The sequence below is a fragment of the Gymnoscopelus microlampas genome, assembly GCF_963454915.1.
Source record: "Gymnoscopelus microlampas genome assembly, chromosome: 20".
Classification (NCBI taxonomy): domain Eukaryota; kingdom Metazoa; phylum Chordata; class Actinopteri; order Myctophiformes; family Myctophidae; genus Gymnoscopelus; species Gymnoscopelus microlampas.
This window is the reverse complement of record NC_139957.1, coordinates 28,951,015-28,971,621: the sequence shown is the minus strand read 5'-3', so window position 1 is coordinate 28,971,621 and position 20,607 is coordinate 28,951,015. Positions and strand designations below refer to the sequence as shown.

At 43.4% G+C, this 20,607-nt stretch overlaps 1 protein-coding gene across 4 annotated transcripts in view; it reads left to right on the top strand.

The window, feature by feature from the left end:
• kidins220a (kinase D-interacting substrate 220a) overlaps positions 1–20,607 on the top strand; it is an 80,008-nt gene that overhangs the window by 27,827 nt on the left and 31,574 nt on the right. For all 4 annotated transcript variants that reach the window (XM_084045347.1, XM_084045348.1, XM_084045346.1 and 1 more), the window contains 5 exons: positions 930–1,070; positions 3,922–4,159; positions 4,630–4,715; positions 10,788–10,932; positions 11,654–11,816. In XM_084045347.1, coding sequence (XP_083901473.1) covers positions 930–1,070; positions 3,922–4,159; positions 4,630–4,715; positions 10,788–10,932; positions 11,654–11,816 — 773 coding nt within the window. The remainder of the gene's footprint in view (positions 1–929; positions 1,071–3,921; positions 4,160–4,629; positions 4,716–10,787; positions 10,933–11,653; positions 11,817–20,607) is intronic.

The following is a 20,607-nucleotide window of genomic DNA, read 5'->3' as shown; positions in this document are numbered from 1 at the left end:
GTTAGCTGTGTATGAGGATCTGTGTGTGTGTGTGTGTGTGTGTGTGTGTGTGTGTGTGTGTGTGTCTGTTTATCCGGAGCTAATCTCGCAAACCACTCGACCGATCAGCACCAAGTTTGTTGTGCACACTGCCAGTAGGTTAACTTAGTACCTCCACTAATTGTTTTTCAATATGTGTTATACTTTATACTGAAATATTCAACTTTAATTTGATAATGGAAGTCAATGGGGCTCGGATCAGGCTGAAACCTTGCCCACATTTGGAGTCATACCTATCTATTATGTATGATGGGCGGCGGCCTGCTTGGGGCCATGCATGTCGGGAACGATGCAAGTCATTCCATTTATATTGGCTTTGCAGCACAAACGCTATGCGCAACTTGGCCAATCAGTTAAGCCGATGGGTCGGGTTAGCCAATCAGGGATTTATACTGTCTTAGCGGCACAAACGTGACGTGGCGCCAATCCGTGAAGCCGACGGGTTGGGTTGCTTACAATCTCTCGAATTTCTGCGTCTTTCTCAGACCTGCGGGCTGATAGATACAGATATTTCTGTGTTTTTTTTTCGGTTCCCAGAAACCGGAATTCGACACTCAAAGTTGAGACCGAGCGGTCGGACGTTTCCGAGTTACGCCTGGGACAGAGTGACAGACACACACACACAGATTCCGTGAATTATAGTTTATAGACAGATGTCATAAATGACTGACATTGCAGGGAGGCCAGTGGCACATGAAGTCTGAGATCCACATTGAGAGCCACGCTGTTTTCTTTTTTTTAATCGTATACGGTTTCACACACTAGGTAGAAATATATTTATAACCGAATCATTTTGCATCATGTTAGCCACGGACGCTTCTTTGCACCGCATCGCCCCTCTTGATGGTTGAGTGCTTTTCTTGTCTTTTCCCCCATCCATTCCACATCAGGTGCTGAAGCACGAGGTGGAGCTGATGTCCAAGATGGCCAAGACCATCGATGGCTTCACCCAGAACCAGACGCGCATGGCGGTCATCATCGACGGCCTGGATGCCTGTGAACAGGACCGAGTGCTACAGATGCTGGACACGGTGTGTGTGTGTGTGTGTGTGTGTGTGTGTGAACATGTGTGGTGGGGGGGGGTACAGCTCCCCCCAACAGGATAATTCAAAAGAACTTCATAATTAAATATCCATATCCATTATGTAACTCCAACTGTGAGAGGAGCTTTTGTAGAGAAGCCGTCATGTGGACTTTACCTCTCAGTGGCTCTTTCACCTGCGCGCACACGCTCACACATGCACATGCTCTCTCTCACACACACACACACACACACACACACACACACACACACACACACACACACACACACACACACACACACACACACACACACACACAGAGAGAGAGCTCCACAGCTCAGTAGCCACCCCTGTCTTCACAGCTGTCCCAGATCGCCTCCAAGTTCATATTCCTCCTCATCCCAGCTGGCGTAATAGAATTTCCTTTCAGCCAAATGTTGTTATTTGGTGGAGTAATCCACCCAAAGGATGGCAGTCTCTCCTGTGTCCTAATGTAATCTTCTGTCTCTGAGAGCGCCTCCCCGTCCCGTCAAAGCATCTTCTGTTGGAACTGAAGACTCTCAACCATGACACTTTGAACCACTTGAATCCTATAGCATCCCTATTATGTGGGGGGGAACATTCACGGAAAATAGCAGATCCGCAAGCTCGCAACGCGTCCCGTTGCGAGCTTGTAGATTGTCTATTTTCAGAGAACAGATTTGGTGTAGAAGGGGGAAGCGGATCAAGTACACAACCAGTGTTGCCAGATTCTGTGCGAGAAACAAGCAACCAGGTTTAGGAAAGCCAGCCCAAAAGAAGCGACTATGGGCCACATAGTCGCACTTTAACATATACATCAGCTATTTGAAAATAGCAGATCTACAAGCTCACAACGCGTCGTGATGCGATGCGTTGTGAGCTTGTAGATATGCTATTTTCACATAAAATCTTGCGGGGAAATTATAATATGCAGATCTGGCAACCCCTGTACACAACCGTCAACTAAGTATTTGTTTACTAAGTATAGGGGGAGTTAGTGGTTAAATCCACGCCCTTTATTTTTTTCTAGTTTGTTTATTTTGTTAAAAATATTTTTCCTACTGGCTAATGTGGTTATAATGTTGTATGATATGATCTTCACAGTTGCTATTCCTAAGATGGTGACTCAGCTGTGCATTGGGAGGTTGCAGAAAAGAAGGGTGGGATAGCTGGGCCTGGGTGCCTCTCCCGAGAGCGCTGGCATGGGGTCTGACAAATCACAAAATGTATGTTAGCACAAATCAGTGTCTTGTGACACTTGGACACTATCCCTTAGTTAGAGGAGTGGGAAACCCCCCTCCGTCATGTGCTGTTTGCTGACAATCAGCTTTTGAAACGGTCATTAAAGCTAAACTAGCGGGTTGGAGTCGCAGCGTTCCAAGCCATTAGTTTCGGATGTCACTCAGGCTCGTCGTTAATTTGGCATCTTTTCATTTTGATGTGCGTTCGTTAAATATGATTTATTTCAATTTGATGCATTAGAGGGCAAGGTTGGCCCCAAAGCACTCCTCGCTAGCTATTAGCTAAAACAAGCTTAAACCTCAGAAGTGCGTGACTGTGATTTTCCTTTTAAAGGACAACGTGAGCTTGTTTTAGGAAGGAGCTGTTTGGTCCTGAAACTCAGCAAGAGCACGTCGACGTCGTTATTTTCGGAAGAATTGCTTCTTGTGACTTAAACGATCTCTAAGGCTAGAGGCTTTAAAGGGATAGTTCAGCCCAAAAAAATACTTTTTTTCTATCAATTAGTCACCCCATGGAGACTTGAATGCATGGATATTTTTTTGTTTTTGTCACATTCCTAAGCCAATAATTTGATGACCTGCTGACCGGTAGGCAGCGGTTCCGGTAGGAGACCTACTAGAACCGCTGTGACAAAAACAAAAAAATATCGATGAATTCAAGTCTCCATGGGGTGACTAATCGTAAGAAAAAAAGTTATTTTGGGGGTGAACTATCCCTTTAATTGCACCGATGCCACACGTGTTGGTGCATGACCGATTTGACCTACCCCCAACTCATATGCCAAGTTTAATCAAAATCGCATTAACCACTTTCAACCTATTTTGGGCATGGGTAGAACATAAAAAAAAGTAGTTTAAATAGCAGATCTACAAGCTCACAACGTTATGAGCTTTAACTTTGGCTATTTCCACTATTTGATTTTTCAAAGTATATAAGGGCCTAAGTGGTTAAAAAGCAGTCCAAGTCGTCACTGTGACAGAGGGATAAACAGACGCTGGTGATTATGGTATACCTTCTCTGCTGGGCATGAAAATTGACGGTGAAAGACTCCTCATCGGACTAAGGTTGAGATCCTTCAGGATTTTAACGATTACGGTTCCTTACGGTTTACTTTAACGATTCCTGTATCCTAAATTAAAATTATCTTAAAGGAGTAGTTCACCCCCCAAAAATTACTTATTTTCTATCAATTACACACCACATGAAGCCTTGAATTAATGGAGATTATTTTGTTTTTGTCACATTCCTAAGCTAATAATTTGATTACCGGCGGAGACTCTGAAAGTCTCCACTGAGTCTCCTATTGAACGCTGACCCGGTCATCAAATTATTGGCTCAGGAATGGCTCCTTTATAGGTCTGTAACTCTGAGAGTTATGGTGGTCCTTGAAATGTAACAGTTTGAGAACCACCAGTATTGTAATTCTATAGAAGACGTGAAGTCCACATGCCAGCTCTGACAGTGTGATAAACCGGTTCCGGAAACGGTTCCAAATGTGATGGCACGGTTCCTCAATGTTGGATCCGGTTCCTCCGGGTTCCAGATCCCAACTCTACATCTGACTGACCAGCTATCCCCCAATTCCTCCTCACGACAGGTGAGGGTTTTGTTCTCCAAAGGCCCCTTCATCTCCGTGTTCGCCAGCGACCCCCACATCATCATCAAGGCCATCAACCAGAACCTCAACAGCGTGCTGCGGGACTCCAACATCAACGGCCACGACTACATGAGGAACATCGTCCACCTGCCCGTGTTCCTCAACAGCCGTGGCCTCAGCACGGCCAAGAAGCTCTGCATGGCGACCCCCGTCAACGGAGACCTCGTACCAGCCGAGGGTAACGTGCATTTTCAGAGCATGTTTATTTTAATGAGCAATCAATCCATTGATTCATTCACCTGAAGCCTAGATCAGAAGAAAGATTTGCAACAAGACGCTACCGTTTTAAGCCTGATTCACACCTCATCATACGACTGTGTTGTGTGCCAGAAATAGCCGATCTACAAGCTCATGCGGCGCGTAAGTGACGCGCGGTGAGCTTGTATTTTCTATTTTCGTCAAATACGACGGAGCACAAATTAAGCATTCTAACGTTGCGGGGGTGAAATCACAGTTGTAGATCTGATGTTCCCCCCCCGCGGTTCATGTGGTTAAATCTAGAGTTTGCTACAGACTTTCACCACGGAAAAAGAATAAAAAAATGATTAAGCCATATATAAAAATGTATTAATGAATTCATAGATTTTCATATTTATGCATGCTTTGTTTAAATGACATAATTCTGATGATGCTCTCGTGTCCTCATAGGGTGGCATGAGGACACGGGGAGAGACAGGAAGAACAGCCTGGGAGATCAGACCAAGCTGGGCAGCAAGAACGCTCTCAACCGCAGGGTAAAACACTCATTTCGCTTGTCACCCTAATTAGACGTCCTTCACACCCGCCCCGCCCTCACAACAATTAACAATGAAACAACAACATTAATGACAAACTCCAGAGCCGCTATTTTGTTTTGTTTTTCTTTCGGTGCCATAATACAGTCATAATGAATGTTTTTGTTGTCATCGAGGTTATGCCGAACATATTCGCTCGCTGTTCCCACCCCACCCGAGAGAGTTATCTTGGGATTTGTAAAAGCTGTGTTTGACGTCTCGTGTGAATCAAACTAAATTAAAGTGCAGTTCGTTTTCCCATCGTGTGTGAAGGAACCCGCTGAGGTTCTGCAACATAGTTTGCATAGACGCAGAGACGGCCGGCGCCTGAGAACTGTCAGCGATTCCCCCCCTCATGTCCCATGCACGCAGTGGTCCTCAGGGAAGAGTTTGATGTGATACTTTGTTTTTGCGTGGCACCGAACATAGCGTCTTCGGTGGGTGACACTGGCGCGCAACTATGTGTGAACCCGGCTTGACACTGCGAAGACAGACACAGAGAGAGAGGGAGAGGGACACAGAAAGATGATGAGAGAGAGAGAGAGAGAGTCAGTGTGGGGGCCAAGGAGCCCTGGTGTAATTGATGTAATGGCTGTTTATCCTTCCTGCTGCGCATCCACAGCCTAATGACAGGGTATAACAGCAGTGGGTCCCAATGACAAAACACTGGCACCAGCTCTGCTGGCAGGAGGCTAAGTGACTCCACTGCCATCGCTGCTGTCCCCCTACCCCACCCCCACCCCCTCGCCCGCCCGCCTGCCGCAAGGCCCCCTCCAACCCTCCGGCCTTTCCGCCCCCCCTTTCCCTCTCTCACCCTCCCTCGCTCCCTCCCCTCTTGTTTGTTTGTTGTTTATTTGAACTCCTGATTTATCGGGTGCCCTCCTTTTTTATTGTCTTGGGCTCGTTTATTATCACAGAACAACGTGCTCTTTTAGTGTTTACCCCTCCGCTCCTCTCTAGCTCCTTGGCTGTTGATGTTACAGCGGGAGGCCCTCGTTTTACAAGTGGAGATTAACCCATTAAGACCGGGAACGCATCTGTGTGTCATTTTTTGGGATTTCTTTGGGCTATTCAAAAATAGCAGATCTACAAGCTCGTAGCGCGGCATCTGCTATTTTAGAAAAATCGTGAAAATGTGTACAAATCTTTGAATATATATATTTTTTTAAACATTTGTAAAAACGATTTGTAACTCAAATCAGAAGCAAAGATTTGAGTTCAAAAATATATATATTCAAAGATTTGCACTAATTTTCACGATTTAAAAAATAATAATAGCAGATCTACAAGCTATGAGCTTGTATATCTGCTATTTTTTAATAGCCAAAGACATCTTAAAATTACACAGATGCGTTTCCCTTCCCGTTCTTAATGGGTTAAAATTAAAGCCGGAGGAGAGAGTGAAGCGCCTGTTTGGCGTTTTTTTTTTGCTGGTGGCTTCTTGAGTTGTGGATTACATTCCACGTTATTCAGCAGTATGTTTACTAGCTTCCATTCCTCTCTAGCACCCAGCATATGGCAGAGTTGAACACCCCTTATAAGGTGTTGCACAAGAGAATTGCTAGACTTCTTTGGGAGGATAATTTAACCTATCCTTACCTTTTTATAATTACAGAACAAAATGTAAGCTGTTATCCATTTTAGGAACGTATCACCTTAATGTTCATTCATTTTGATATGTCTAAACAGAGTTTCAAGTATGTACATTAATAGGGTTATTTTTGGCCAACACATTTATATATAATACCCCACCTTCTTAAAAGTCATATTTTCTAGTTTTTCAAAAAACTGAATTTAAAAAGAAAGAAAGAAAAGAGTATACCGTATATGTACTGCATATACAGTATATTCGTAAAAAATGAAAATAGCAGATCTACAAGCTCACAGTGCGTCGCATCACGACACATTGTGAGCTTGTAGATCGGCTATTTTCAAATGGCCAAAATATATATATAGGGCTGAAGTATTTAATGTATGTTTTGTAATAATAATCAAAATCTACAAAGTAACTAGTAACTAAAGTTTTCAAATAATTGTAGTGGAGTAAAAGTATAATATTTGCCTCTGAGACATAGTGGAGTAGGAGTAAAAGTGCTGATAATTGGAAATACTTCAGTAAAGTGAAAATACTTCAAAATTGTACTTAAGTACAGTACTTGAGTAAATGTACTTCGTTACTTTACACCACTGTTATAAACAACTGTAAGCCACTCACTGTGTGTCTCTGGTGAACCTTGAATGGTCACCATATGTTTCACATGTATACAGAGGGAGGTCACAAGACAGTCATTAAAAAGTTCAAAGCCAACCTAAAGCCTGGCTGTGGCTCGTGACAGTGGGATCTCTGGGATTCTGTCCCAGATGTGTTCTGTGTGGATGGATCTGTGTCAATAGCTAGCCTGTGTGTCATTAGTCCTACAGGACATGAGCTGTTAGGAAGATAGGGTCCCCTTATGTTTTGCTCAGTTTGACATGATGGGGTTCAGTGGTAGAAAAAGTACTCAAGTTCTTTACTTAAGTAAAAGTATCAATACTGCAATGTAGAAGTACTCTGTCACAAGTACAAGTCTGGAATTAAAAATGTACTTGAGTATTGGTATCAAAATGTACTTAAAGTACCAAAAGTAAAAGTACAAAAATGTTTGAAAATAGCAGCTTGTGAGCTTGTAGATCGGCTATTTTCAAATAGCCTCGGTGTAAAATAGCGCTAAAGTGGTTAATGTATGTTTTACAATGTAATGATTTATATCTACAAAGTAACTAGTAACTAAAGTTTTCAAATGATTGTAGTGGCGTAAAAGTACAATATTTGCCTCTGAGATGTAGTGGAGTAAAAGTAAAAGTAGAGACAATTAGAAATGCTCAAGTAAAGTCAAAATACCTCAAAATTGTACTTAAGTACAGTACTTGAGTACTGTACTTAGTTACTTTACACCACTGGGTTGTAGGACACTTTGTGATTTTTCTCAGACCCATACCTCACCAGGCTTTACATGCTGCCTGCACATGGATTATCTACTGTACACATATACAAACGGCATGGAATAGACTGTACTTGTGGAAGAGAAAACTATAGGCTACAGAAAAATATAGTCTACTGTATGTTGTATGACATTGCAGTTAAATACAGGGTTGCTGAATCCTGCTGACACACACAGGTTGGCTTTGAAAGAGTGACACAACGTCTTTCTTCAACCAAAGTGACTACCTGGAGTTTTAGAGTAGTATTTGGGCCGCGCAATATTAGGAAAACATGCAATATGCGATAATTGAAAAACAAGTATTGAAGTACTGTATGTGTACAGTTACAGTCTTTCTGTTTCGGTTTGCTGCTAACATAAAACCCAGGCAATGAAAAGCCTACTGAATGGACAAACTGGAAAAAGAAGAAGAAGAAAAAATAAATGGATGATTACTGTATATTTCCATTCTAACAATATAGTTTTACTGAAAACATTGCCTATTGACAATGAATATATACCACCAGCTTAACAATACAGTTTCTCACCGCTCCCCTTAAAACATGTTCTACCAATCTAAGCAAAAACATACTTTATACCTGAATTGTTAAAATGAATTAAAAAAAACTGAAAACAACTTAAATAGTTTGCAGGGCTCTGAGCGATTGGCCAAATGTATTGATATGAAGAGTGTGAATACATTAGCACATAAATACGATATACCATTTATTGCAGTTCAAGCAGTCTTTTGCGATATGTATATTGCGCATGTTGTTATTGTGCAGTGTTGATTTTGACAGCAAATTTTGATATACTTAGTAGTCATAGTCTTTCGAATAAAAGTCCATTTAGTCATATTTTAGCCATTTGAAATTATTTTTGTTTTTGTCTAGTTTTAGTCGACTAAATATAAGATTTTAGTTGACTAAATGTACAGTTGATTTAGTTGACTAAATGTACAGTTGATTTAGTCGACTAAAATGTACGTCCGTATGTATATGTATGGCCTTGATGGCGTCGTAATGGCTGATTTATCACTTGGTTGCATGCTGAAAATAGCTGATCTACAAGCTCACGACGCGTTGTGAGCTTGTAGATCTGCTATTATCAGAGCGCAACACCTGAGCGCAACCAAGCATAAAATGAATTGTCTTTTAGTTCTACTGGATCTCTTCTCCACTCGTCCCTCCCTAACATTTTAGTCTAGTTTTTATTTGTTGACGAAATATATTTAGTCTTAGTTTTAGTCATCGTAGCTTAGTTTTTATTTCGTTTTTATTTAGTTTTCGTCTGTGAAAAAAGGTAGTCGCCGAACATTTCTCGTCATAGTTTTAGTCGACGAAATCAACACTGACATTGTGATGACGTAAAATCTTCGACAGCTTGTGCAAGCAGCCCTAGTAGACATGACCGAATATGAGTTGATTTCTGCAGTATACAAGAACTGCACTGCACACCAACATCATAAGCATATGCATATATGTACTATTATGCACATGTATAAGCATACGTATCATGTAAGCACACCAGCGTAAATACATTTCCCACCAGTTTTGTGGTGTCGGGGTGACCCAAAGACTGCGCTTCACACTAATTGCTTCAACTTAAAACCAATGAATTAATCAGAAGGAACAGCATGCGATTGCGATGTTGCTGTCGGTTTAATGGATAAACTCAGGCCTCTGGTTGTTATAGCGGTCAAGTGAGCTAAGAACACATGCTAAAGCTGCTGAATTCACCGTTTATGGTTACAAGTGTTATTCATGGATGGAGTGTGATTGTCTGTTTACATACAAACAGTGTGCGTCTCACTCCACTCTACTATGTACAATACAGAGTTCCTTGTCATTGGTAAATAAATACTGTCTAGACCAGTAGCCTTTGGGCACTCAGGGACCACACAAGTTTGGAACGAAGCAAGTTGCATAGGTGCTCATCATAGGCTCATCTGGGACACACACACTCAACCAAGTTAGAAATCGTTCGATCGGATGGTGCCCGTGTGGGCGCGCGCGCGCACACACACACACACACACACACACACACACACACACACACACACACACACACACACACACACACACACACACACACACACACACACACACACACACACACACACACAGGCAGGTTTCCGCTATTTATAGACAGACTAGGGGTGCAACATTTAATCCAACTATTCTATAGTCGATAAGCTTTTTTGCATGACATTGTTGTATAAAATAGGGCTTAGGTGATTAATCAGACTAATTGATTTAGTAAAAATGTATTAAAAAAAATCTTAAAGATGTTTTGAAAAAACACGCTTCAACATTATCTAATTTATCCAAAAAAATGCAATAGTTGCAGTCCTAGTAAATAGGGTTGTCATTCCCAAACACTGACAGTGTGAACGTCACTATTACGCTGTAGTGCGAGTTCACTTTGTTATGAGTCCGTACGTCCGGGCATAAAAGCTGGACGTACGTTAGAACCTATGATCACATAGTGATCCCCCCGCCCCACCCTTTCCTCTTGTCTCATGATGCACACACACGTGTGGTGGTGATGTCATGATGTCAAACTCTGCCACAGGGTCACCAAGGAGTGTGTAAATGAGGTCAGACTAGCTGGAGGAGCGTGTATTGGATCAAAACACAGAACATGTCTAACATAATGACCAGGTGAAAATAGCAGATCTACAAGCTCACAACGCGTCGCGATGCGACGCGTTGTGAGCTTGTAGATCTGCTATTTTCAAATAAAATCTTGGGGGGGAAATTATAATAAGCAGACCTGGCAACACTGCTTGTCACCTCTGTTACTAAGTCTTTATCTGTATCAAATGTAGTTATTTTTTCACATCTTATCATATGCCGATTTTGCGCTGACATTGCGCATGTCCAGTCCATATATGGGCATATGTGCGCTCCCGCCACAGACACCGCCTGTGTAATTGTGAAATGTAATTTTTTTTACATTTTCTTTTCTTTACAAAACTTGCACAGTAACATTGACCTATTGCTTTATACTTTTATAACGTTAACTTCCTTTGCAGTGTCTTGTTCTTCATCCGTGCACTGTGGTTTTATAGGACACGTACCGCCGGCGTCAGATGCAGCGGACCATCACCAGGCAGATGTCCTTTGACCTGACCAAGCTGCTGGTCACTGAGGACTGGTTCAGTGACATCAGCCCCCAGACCATGAGGAGGCTGCTCAACATCGTCTCTGTCACCGGTAATGACACCACTCACCATGTTAACGTCACCGCTGTTTTTACACTATACTGTAATTACACTTAGTTAGTTCACATGCAATACATGGAAAAGATTACCTTAGTTATGTCTAACTGAACATGTAAAGAATTTGACCAACTGTAAGGCAGGGGTTCTCACACTTTTGTATTTCAAGGACCTCCAGTTTGGTATGCATTATTATTAGCTCGTTAACTGCCAGAGTAATAGTGTGTTTTTACCTACCTTTGAAAAATCGTGGAATATTTTCCGTGGTAGGAGATAGGATAAGGATAAGGATAATTCCTTTTAACAGGTCGTTCATGAAAGTCCTTGCGGTCTTGTTTCCAATGAGAACCTGTGAGCAATTAGGGGTTAAGAGTCTTGCTCAAGGACAAATTTCATTTCATCGACACATATGCTGGCCTGGCCTGGAATTGAACCTGGGGCAACCAGGGCCTCTGGCTCCCTAGGCGGGCTCACTAACCACTCAGCTATGGCCGCCCCTCTCTGATCATCAGGCTACGTGCGACTAGCCTGACCTAGCTTGCCGTTGTCACTCCATTAATCAAGATAACAATGACTGTAATTTACATCTTAGTAATGACATTATTTCAGTATTGTTCACCTGGTCTGTGTGGGGTTCTCTCGATGTGCAGCAGGTGATCGATTTTGAAAACAAACGTGTAGACAGACACCTGATCCTCTGTGTTCTCGTTGGACAGGTCGTTTGCTGCGAGCCAATCAGATCATCTTTAACTGGGACCGCCTGGCGTCATGGATCAACCTGACCGAGGAGTGGCCCTACAGGACGTCATGGCTCATCCTCTTCCTGGAGGAGACTGATGGGGTATCTGACCAGGTCGCACTGAAGACCATCTATGAGAGGTATGCACACGCGCACACACACACACACACACACACACACACACACACACACACACACACACACACGCACACGCACACGCACACACGCACATACACACGCACACGCACACGCACACACACACACACACACACGCACACGCACACACGTTTGTATTACTATACTTGTGCGGACATCAATATTTTTGGAAGCCGATTTTATGAATGATTTATGATTTCTTTGGGGCATTTTTAACCGCAAGTCTAAAGCCGAAACGTTGTGAGCTTGTAGATCGGCTATTTTCCGGTGTTTGACATCGCCGCACAACTAAATATAAAATGGGGGGAAATCTAACCCCAAGCCCCCTAAACCTAACCTCTAAAGGTCTCATCCTAAACCTAACCCCAACCTGAATCTTTTTCTAATTGTAAACGCATCTCCAAAAATCTTTTATCAACCATAAAATAACAATTTCTCTTGTTCTCATATTCTACTATACTTGTGGGGACGTTTGGTCCTCACATGTATATATGGAATGAAAAGTCCTACATTGTAAAGTCATAACTATCCAAAAATAAAACATACTCAAGTAAGTAATGTGCGGTACTCAAGTAAATGTAATTCCTTACTGTCCACCACTGCACACATCACAAATCACATGACACACAACCCCACAAACCTTGCACATGAATCACACGGTCACACATACATACAAACAAACACATCTTTCGCTTCTATTAGTATTCTCTGTTTTCCTCCTTTGCAAATGACATAAATCATATTGACCAGTAGGTGGCAGTAGAGGATCTTCATTTTTCCCACCTCCATTGTAGCCTGCATCATCATCAACCAACCAGAGCAGTCACTGCCACTGGCTCTGTGTTCCACATCAAATGGCGAGTCACAGGTCTTGTGTTTGAACACACTGCGTAACGGTCCTACCTAGAACGTAATTGCCTCATGAATGCCTACATTCAAAAGGGGACTTATTCTAATTACATTTTTCCTGTATTTAGTCAGTAAGTGGGTTTGGTTAAACAGTCAAGGACTAAAGTCATGTTTGTTTACGCGTGTGTGTGTGTGTGTGTGTGTGTGTGTGCGTGTGCGTGTGCGTGTGAGTGTGTGTACGCGTGTGAGAGTGTGTTGCCATTCACGTGTGTTATAATATACAGACAAGAGGAGAAGAGAGGGGCCGAGTTGTTATAGGTTTTTGGGGAGCTGTTGTGCATCAGTATCTGGCCTTTAAAGCTTGCACTCTGTCACAATACACTAGCGCCCGGGTCTCCCGTGGGCAGGGAATGTGTCACAGTGGCTCAGTGTCAGCCAGTCAGCCAGCTACAGTCAGCAGCATCCCCTCCCTCCCTCTCTCTCTCCCTCCTCCTCCTCTACCACCACCTCCAACCCTCCTACACTAACTCACATCACCATCTCATTAGGGCCTCGCTTTCTGCTGTTCCTTTGTTTTTTTTCTCTCGCTGTTGGGGAAACATACATCTATTTTTCACTGTCCTCTCTGCGTTCAAGCAAGTGTTCAGATTATTGCACGGGAAAGCAAAACGGACGGGGTAGAAAATACAGCCTATAAGTGCAAAGAATCCCTCTCAGGAGAATGGTCACCCATTAGCTGCCGATTCAGGGATTGTTTTGTTTCGTTTTTTTAACGAGAGCATGGGGTTGTGCTTCTTTTATTTTGTTATGGGCTTTTTATGCCTTTTATTATTGATATTGAAGTGAAGTTAGACAGGAAACGGGGAGAGAGAGAGAGATGGGGAGTGACACGCAGCAAAGGCCGCCGGGATCGTCGGGACTCGAACCCGCGACGCGCTGTCAGGCTACATTGGTGCCTATAGGTGCCCGGACCGACCGGGTTTGTGCTTATTGCTCTCGTTAAGTCTAACGTACACAAGGCAAGTCCTTAGTGTTAATTTAACTCTAAGAGTTAAGTGTACAAATGTAACCGTATGGACCCACAAATAAAAACGTTATTTTAACCAATCTGTAGAGCGTGTTACTACAATTTAACTAGCACATCTGCAGTGGTTGGAGCCTGGTCTCCCGAATGCTGACCCTGAGAAATGTATAACCCGGGTGTCGGGTAGGACACCTAATGGTGGACACGTGGTACTGCCTGAAGCTCACGAGCGCAATAACTGTAAATCGTTGGTTCTCAAAGTGGGGTCCGGGGACCCCCAGGGGTACTTGAGGGGGTTCCAGGGGGTCCCCAGCTAAATGATGGATAGTTAGGAACCAAATGGACCCTCATGGGTCTGTAACTCTGAGAGTGTACAAATGGAACCAAATGGACCCTAACGGGTCCATTTGGTTCCATTTGTACACTCTCAGAGTTAAATTAACATTTTCTTTGGCAACAAAAAAAAAGCCATGGGTTTCCGAGGCTAAATTAACATTGATTTGACAATATAAATTGGGGTCCCAGATATAGAAATGCCATTATATGGGGGTCCGTAGCCCTAATGCATGTCAAACTGGGGGTCCTTGAAATTAAAATGGTTAAAAATCACTGCAAGAGCCTTAAAAGTCTTCTCTTATGGGTGTCCCTGGCATATCTTTTCAAATGGGGGTCCGCGGGCTAATAAGTGTCAATTTGGGGGTCCTTGACACGAAAAAGTTTGAGAACCACTGCTGTAAATGGCCACGGCAGGGATTCCAGCTTCAGTCAGAGCGGTAATAGAAGTGTCGTCTCTCTCGGCACACAGGAGGACACCAGGGTTCAAATACCAGGAGGGAACATGAAACTTCTGGTATATCGCAGCTTCAACACTTGAGGTTTTTAGTATTTCGTAGCAACGGTCTTGTTTTGGACTGACTGTATGGCGGCCCTCCTGATGGTTGTCTCTCTAAACGGCTGCCGCGTTCAGCTGCGGCCACCGGAGGGACGGGCCTTAATGATGATGACAGGAAGCTTCAAATGGGCTAAACATGGACGCCTCCTCTCCTACAAGGCCTTATCTCTACATCTGATCTACCACGCAGGGCTGATAAGAAGAACGCAGGGCCTCTCTGTCTCTCTGTCTTTTTTTCCCCTTCGCTTTCTCTGCTATCCCTCCCCCCCCCCCATCTTTCTCTCTCTCTTTGTCTCTTTCTCTCGCTTTCTTACTCTTTGAGGCTCCTTTTGCGCCGTGTGACTCACTGAGTATGTCACTTTACTTGGCGGAACGATGGACAGGACAGGCCTCTCTGAACCGCAGGCCCCTCTCTGTCTGTCTGTCTGTCTGTCTGTCTGTCTGTCTGTCTGTCTGTCTGTCTGTCTGTCTGACTGGCTGAAGAATGCTCACTTGAGAAATGCATAGCTGCTTCTTCTTGTTTCCCCTTTAACTGTCACCCTGCGGTCAGCCCACACACATACACACGCACGCACACACACACACACACACACACACACACACACACACACACACACACACGTAGATGCACATGCATTCACATGCATTCACAAACACACGTACGTACGTACGTACAAACATACAAACAGCATACCACTTGTCTCTTAACCACTTAAATAAAACCTATATACTCTATTATACTTTGTTGACCAGAGTCCCCCAGAGGTTTATGCTTTCAGTTCAAATTGTCGAGCTATTCCTGCCCCATGTTAAACCATTAGCATTAGCTAAGGGTTTAACCCATTGTTATTATCAGTTGATGCTTTAAACAGGGACGGCGGTTCATGGCTGTCGGACCATGGTGGTGGTTATGTGTTATCAGAAGGTGACAAAGTAACCGTCAGCGTCTTATCTGGGTGCTAGTGTTCTATCTTTGCATTTCTATTGTTTTTGCACGAGTTCATACTAGGCCGTGTGCGTGTGCGCGCGCACGCGTGTGTGTGTGTGTGTGTGTTCTCGAGCCTATATCTAGAATGATTTCTTTTGTTAGCGTTATCAGAAAAACAATGACTAGGAGATAGTGGAGGTCTTGTGTGCGTACGTGCGTGTTTGTTTGTCTGTATGCATTTGTTTGTTTGTGTGTGTGTTTCACATAGCATGGCTGCACATCCCCTGAGCATTACTAAGTGAATATATTAGTGGTGAAGTGAACGCGGGGGTGAGTCAACTCCTTATAGGTCAGCTGTCGCCCTGCATCTCAGTCACAAGGCTGGCTGTGCTCCTCCTCGTCTCTCTCCCTTGTACCACACACACACACAGCATAGCAACAGTAGTGCTATGATTGTTACGCTAAAAAGCATTATTTTACACTTTGGCTATTCAAAAATAGCAGATATACAAGCTCGTAGCGCGGCACTCTGCCTTGCCATGAGCTTGTATATCTGCTATTTTTTGATAGCCCAAAGAAAATGACACAAATGATGCTTTCCCGGTTTCCAGGAAATTCAAACTTTTCAATCCGTGCTCGGTAAAACTCGTTTTTACCAGTGTGTGTGTGTTATTTAAAAATGACTAAGACAAAACACCTCCATCATTACAGCAGCATGCACCTCGCTTCCCAAAAAACAATTATGGAACCCCCCCACCCCAATCTTCTCCATTGCTCACACACACAAACATGCAATGTCGCCAAAATGGCTAAAAGCTGTTTTTAGCAATTTTGCCTGGCAGCGGCTCGCGTGTGTGAAGGCTGTGAAGTGTCATCGTGGGACACGGGACGAGAGGAGCGAGAAAGAGCGTACCCAATATTCCTGCAGCCGAGAGTTGGGCCGGTTCAGCCCTCTTCTTAATCTGATGGAGAATGTGTGTAATCAGTTAATAACCTCGGCCATTTCTGTCATTAACAACAGTACAGTACTGGGGCTGCCCAGGTCCTGCTAATGCTGGCTACCAAGGGAGAGACCGCGAAACAAAGATGCCAATGTGTTTTAACTCTTTAAGACCGGGAACGCATCTGTGTGTCATTTTTAGGGCTATTAAAAAATAGCAGATATGCAAGATATACAATCTGCTATTTTTGAAAAATCATGAAAAGTTGTGCAAATACTTGATTTTTTTTTCTTTTTTTTGCGGACATTTGTAACTCAAATCTTTGCTTCTGGGGGTTCCTGGAACTAATTATTTTACAAATGTACGCTTTTTAAAAATATACAATCCAAGATTTTGCCACAAATTTTCACGATTCAAAAATAGCAGATCTACAAGCTCATAGCGCGGCACCGAGTGCCGCGCTATGAGCTTGTAGATCTGCTATTTTTGAATAGCCAAAGAAATCTAAAAATGACACACAGATGCGTTCCCGGTCTTAATGGGTTAAGGGGACATTGGCTCCAATCAATCAAGCTCTCACACACAAAACACACTCTTAACTCACTCTCTCTCTCACACACACACACACACACACACACACACACACACACACACACACACACACACGCGTGCTTACACACAGAGTATGGTTAACGTGTTTGTCTCACTAGTTCTGCAGTGAAAACTACAAATTACTCCTCGAGCGGTGAGCCAGCACCCGGGCCTGCCTAACGCACTTAGTGGAATTGAAAAGAAAACAAACGAGAAGCGTTCTGGACATATTTATGGCTGTCAAATTTACAAACCCAGATTTGTGCATTGAATATTGCTCATTATACCATCGGCAAATTGAATTCGGAGCCCGGGGATTGTATCTGTTTTAAACAAAGTGATCTCCAGCTTCTCGTTCTCTCCTCCTCAGGAATCAACAGCTCCTCTCTCCTTTCTTTAGTTGCGCAGTCATTTTCATTGTTATATTTGTTCATATTTGTAACGCAAAAATTAACTCTGTGAAAAAGGACATGAATGGAACGTGAGGTAAATTTAGATGAACACTGGTTTTTACTATCCTCGTCGTTCCTTGTAAGCGGCACTACAGTATTTCCAGTCAACGTGCTTGCCTTGTGCATTTATATACTCCATGTTTCTGCTTGGAGGCAATCGCCATTCAGCAGAGAGTTTCACCTTTTCTCCCTTCACGGCTTCTGATCAAATATAAAATATCCATATTGTACGGTACTTGTAGGTACTTTTTAATAGTCTGCGTGTGTCAGCACAAAGGTGTGATGTGCGGAGGCCGGTTGAGCAGCGTCCGAGTCTCCCCATGTGAGGAGATTTCTTTCTGGAAGTCCAGATCCAATTTTCAGATGGAGGAGGGAGAGAAAAGGGAAAGTGTTGCTGGTCGACCGAGCAAGTTCCTGGTCCGCCCTGCTCTGACATCTGGTGCCCTGTCTGTGCCAGGATGCCCCTGCCGCACGCACGAGTGTGTTCCTGGCAATACACCTGAATCTGCTGTGTGTGCGTGCACACACACACACACACACACACACACACACACACACACACACACACACACACACACACACACACACACACACACACACACACACACACACACACACACACACACACACGCACATTTGAAAGCACATATGCACCAATGCAAACTTGAACCTGTACACAAACACACACAACGCATATACAGTTTAACATAATGCTCGTATACACCTGAAATCACACATAAAACTGGCACATGTTATGCCCATGCACGCACGCACGCACGCAGGCATGCACACACGCACACGCACACACACACACACACACACACACACACACACACACACACACACACACACACACACACACACACACACACACACGCACACACACGTGTCTAGCTCTCACACCAGTGCAGGAGCATATGTCACCCCCCACTCCTCTGAGAATCGGTGTAATTAATCAGACCCCAAGATGCAGCCTGCGCTCAACAAACATGCACGTGCTCTCTCACACACACACGCGTTCACGCACAGCGTGAGAGACAGAACGCAGCAGAGACAGACGTACTGTACTTGGAGAAAATGTTTCTCTATGCTTCTCGTCGTAGCTTTTCTTAGCCCTCGTGTTCTCGCACCGTGCTGTACCTGTCACATTGGTTAGCCTATTTGCATTATGCATCCACTCTCACTATTTCTAGTACACTGTCCACAGGCTTGTGACATATCACAGTTATAGCCGCATCTCATTGTCTGTGTGCGTTCCTTAAAAACACTCCATCATTGCAGAGTTAATGTTTTCTCTCCTTTTTTCGCTTTCACTTTTATCTCTCTCTTTCATTGGAGTCGTCTGTAACGCTTTCCAGTCATTATACATGTGCTTTGAACAATTACCAGCGTATGATTGTTCACTCATCAGAATTCTAAACTTTTTAACTAATGACCCTTGAGATGAGTACAGTACACGCATAGCAGCAACGCTCTTCAGCTCTAATTAGAGAGCCTCTTCTCTCATATACTGAAACATTAACCCACTGAGACCGGGAACGCATCTGTGTCATTTTAAGATTTCTTTGGCTATTCAAAAATAGCAGATGTACAAGCTTGTAGATCTGCTGTTTTTGAAAAAAAAAAAGTGCAAATCTTTGACTCAAATCTTTGCTTCTGGAAACAAAATATTTTGAGATGGGGGGGGGCAAATACATGTCCTTTTGGGGGTCCTTGACATGAAAAAAGTTTGAGAATCTGTACATCTGTAGAATCCCCCAGAAACGGCAAAGATTTCAGTTAAAAATGTTTGCTTTAAAAAACTAAAAATATATATATTCAAAGATTTGCACACATTTTGACGATTTTTCAAAAAATAGCAGATCTACAAGCTCGTAGCGCGGCACTCGGTGCCGCGCTACGAGCTTGTAGATCTGCTATTTTTGAATAGCCCAAAGAAATCTAAAAATGACACGGATGCGTTCCCGGTCTTAATGGGTTAAGATGACGCTCTCTTCATTCAGGATTACTGTAATTTGGTCTCAATTACGTGTCGAGATGAAGTACATTCCCAAGCACAATCGGCAGTGATTCCCTTTTTTTATGAGAAATCCTCTAATAAGCTCTCAAATACGCCACCGCCATGAAAGGAGAGATCCATTTCGTCACTTATGGCGATTACTTTTGAACTTTCTCTGCCCTTGAAGAGAATGAGAAGTCTTTTCTTGTCGTCGTCCGCAACCATTGCCCATTAGTATTAACGCGTCATCCTTATCACGTTGGCCATCTGTATGTACGAAACGCTGCAAATACTATAGAGCGTTTCTCCCTCCGGGCTATCTCCCTCCACTGAGGGACCCTTTTGTCCCTTTGGCTAAATCCCTCCAGGAGGTATTTGTCGGTGGAAGACGGGGACTAGAAGAGAAGGCCCTAAAGCGTGTGTGAATTGTAAAGCTGGTACAATGGGCCATCTCTATTTTCTCCCCAATAGAGCTCCGGCACTGTCCCTCATAGGCAGTGGTGGAAAGTAACTAAGTACATTTACTCAAGTACTGTACTTAAGTACAGTTGTGAGGTATTTTTTACTTTACTGGAGTATTTCCAATTTTCAGTATTTTTACTTCTACTCCACTACATCTCAGAGGCAAAAATTGTACTTTTACTGCACTACGATTAGTTGAAAACTTTAGTTTACTAGTTGCTTTGCAGATATAAATCATTATATTATAAAATATACATTAACCACTTTAGCCCTATTTTATACATAAGCTATTTGAAAATAGCCGATCTACAAGCTCACAACGTGTCGCGATGCGACACGTGTGAGCTTGTAGATCGGCTATTTTTGAACATTTTTGCAAAGTGCGAGAGAGAGAGAGAGGAGAGAGAGAGAGAGAGAGAGAGAGAGAGAGAGAGAGAGAGAGAGAGAGAGAGAGAGAGAGGAGAGAGAGAGAGAGAGAGAGAGAGAGAGAGATGAGAGAGAGAGAGAGAGAGAGAGAGAGAGAGAGAGAGAGAGAGAGAGAGATGAGAGAGAGAGAGAGAGAGAGAGAGAGAGAGAGAGAGAGAGAGAGAGAGAGAGAGAGGCAGGGGTGTGACTGGGACGAGACGAGGACGGAGAG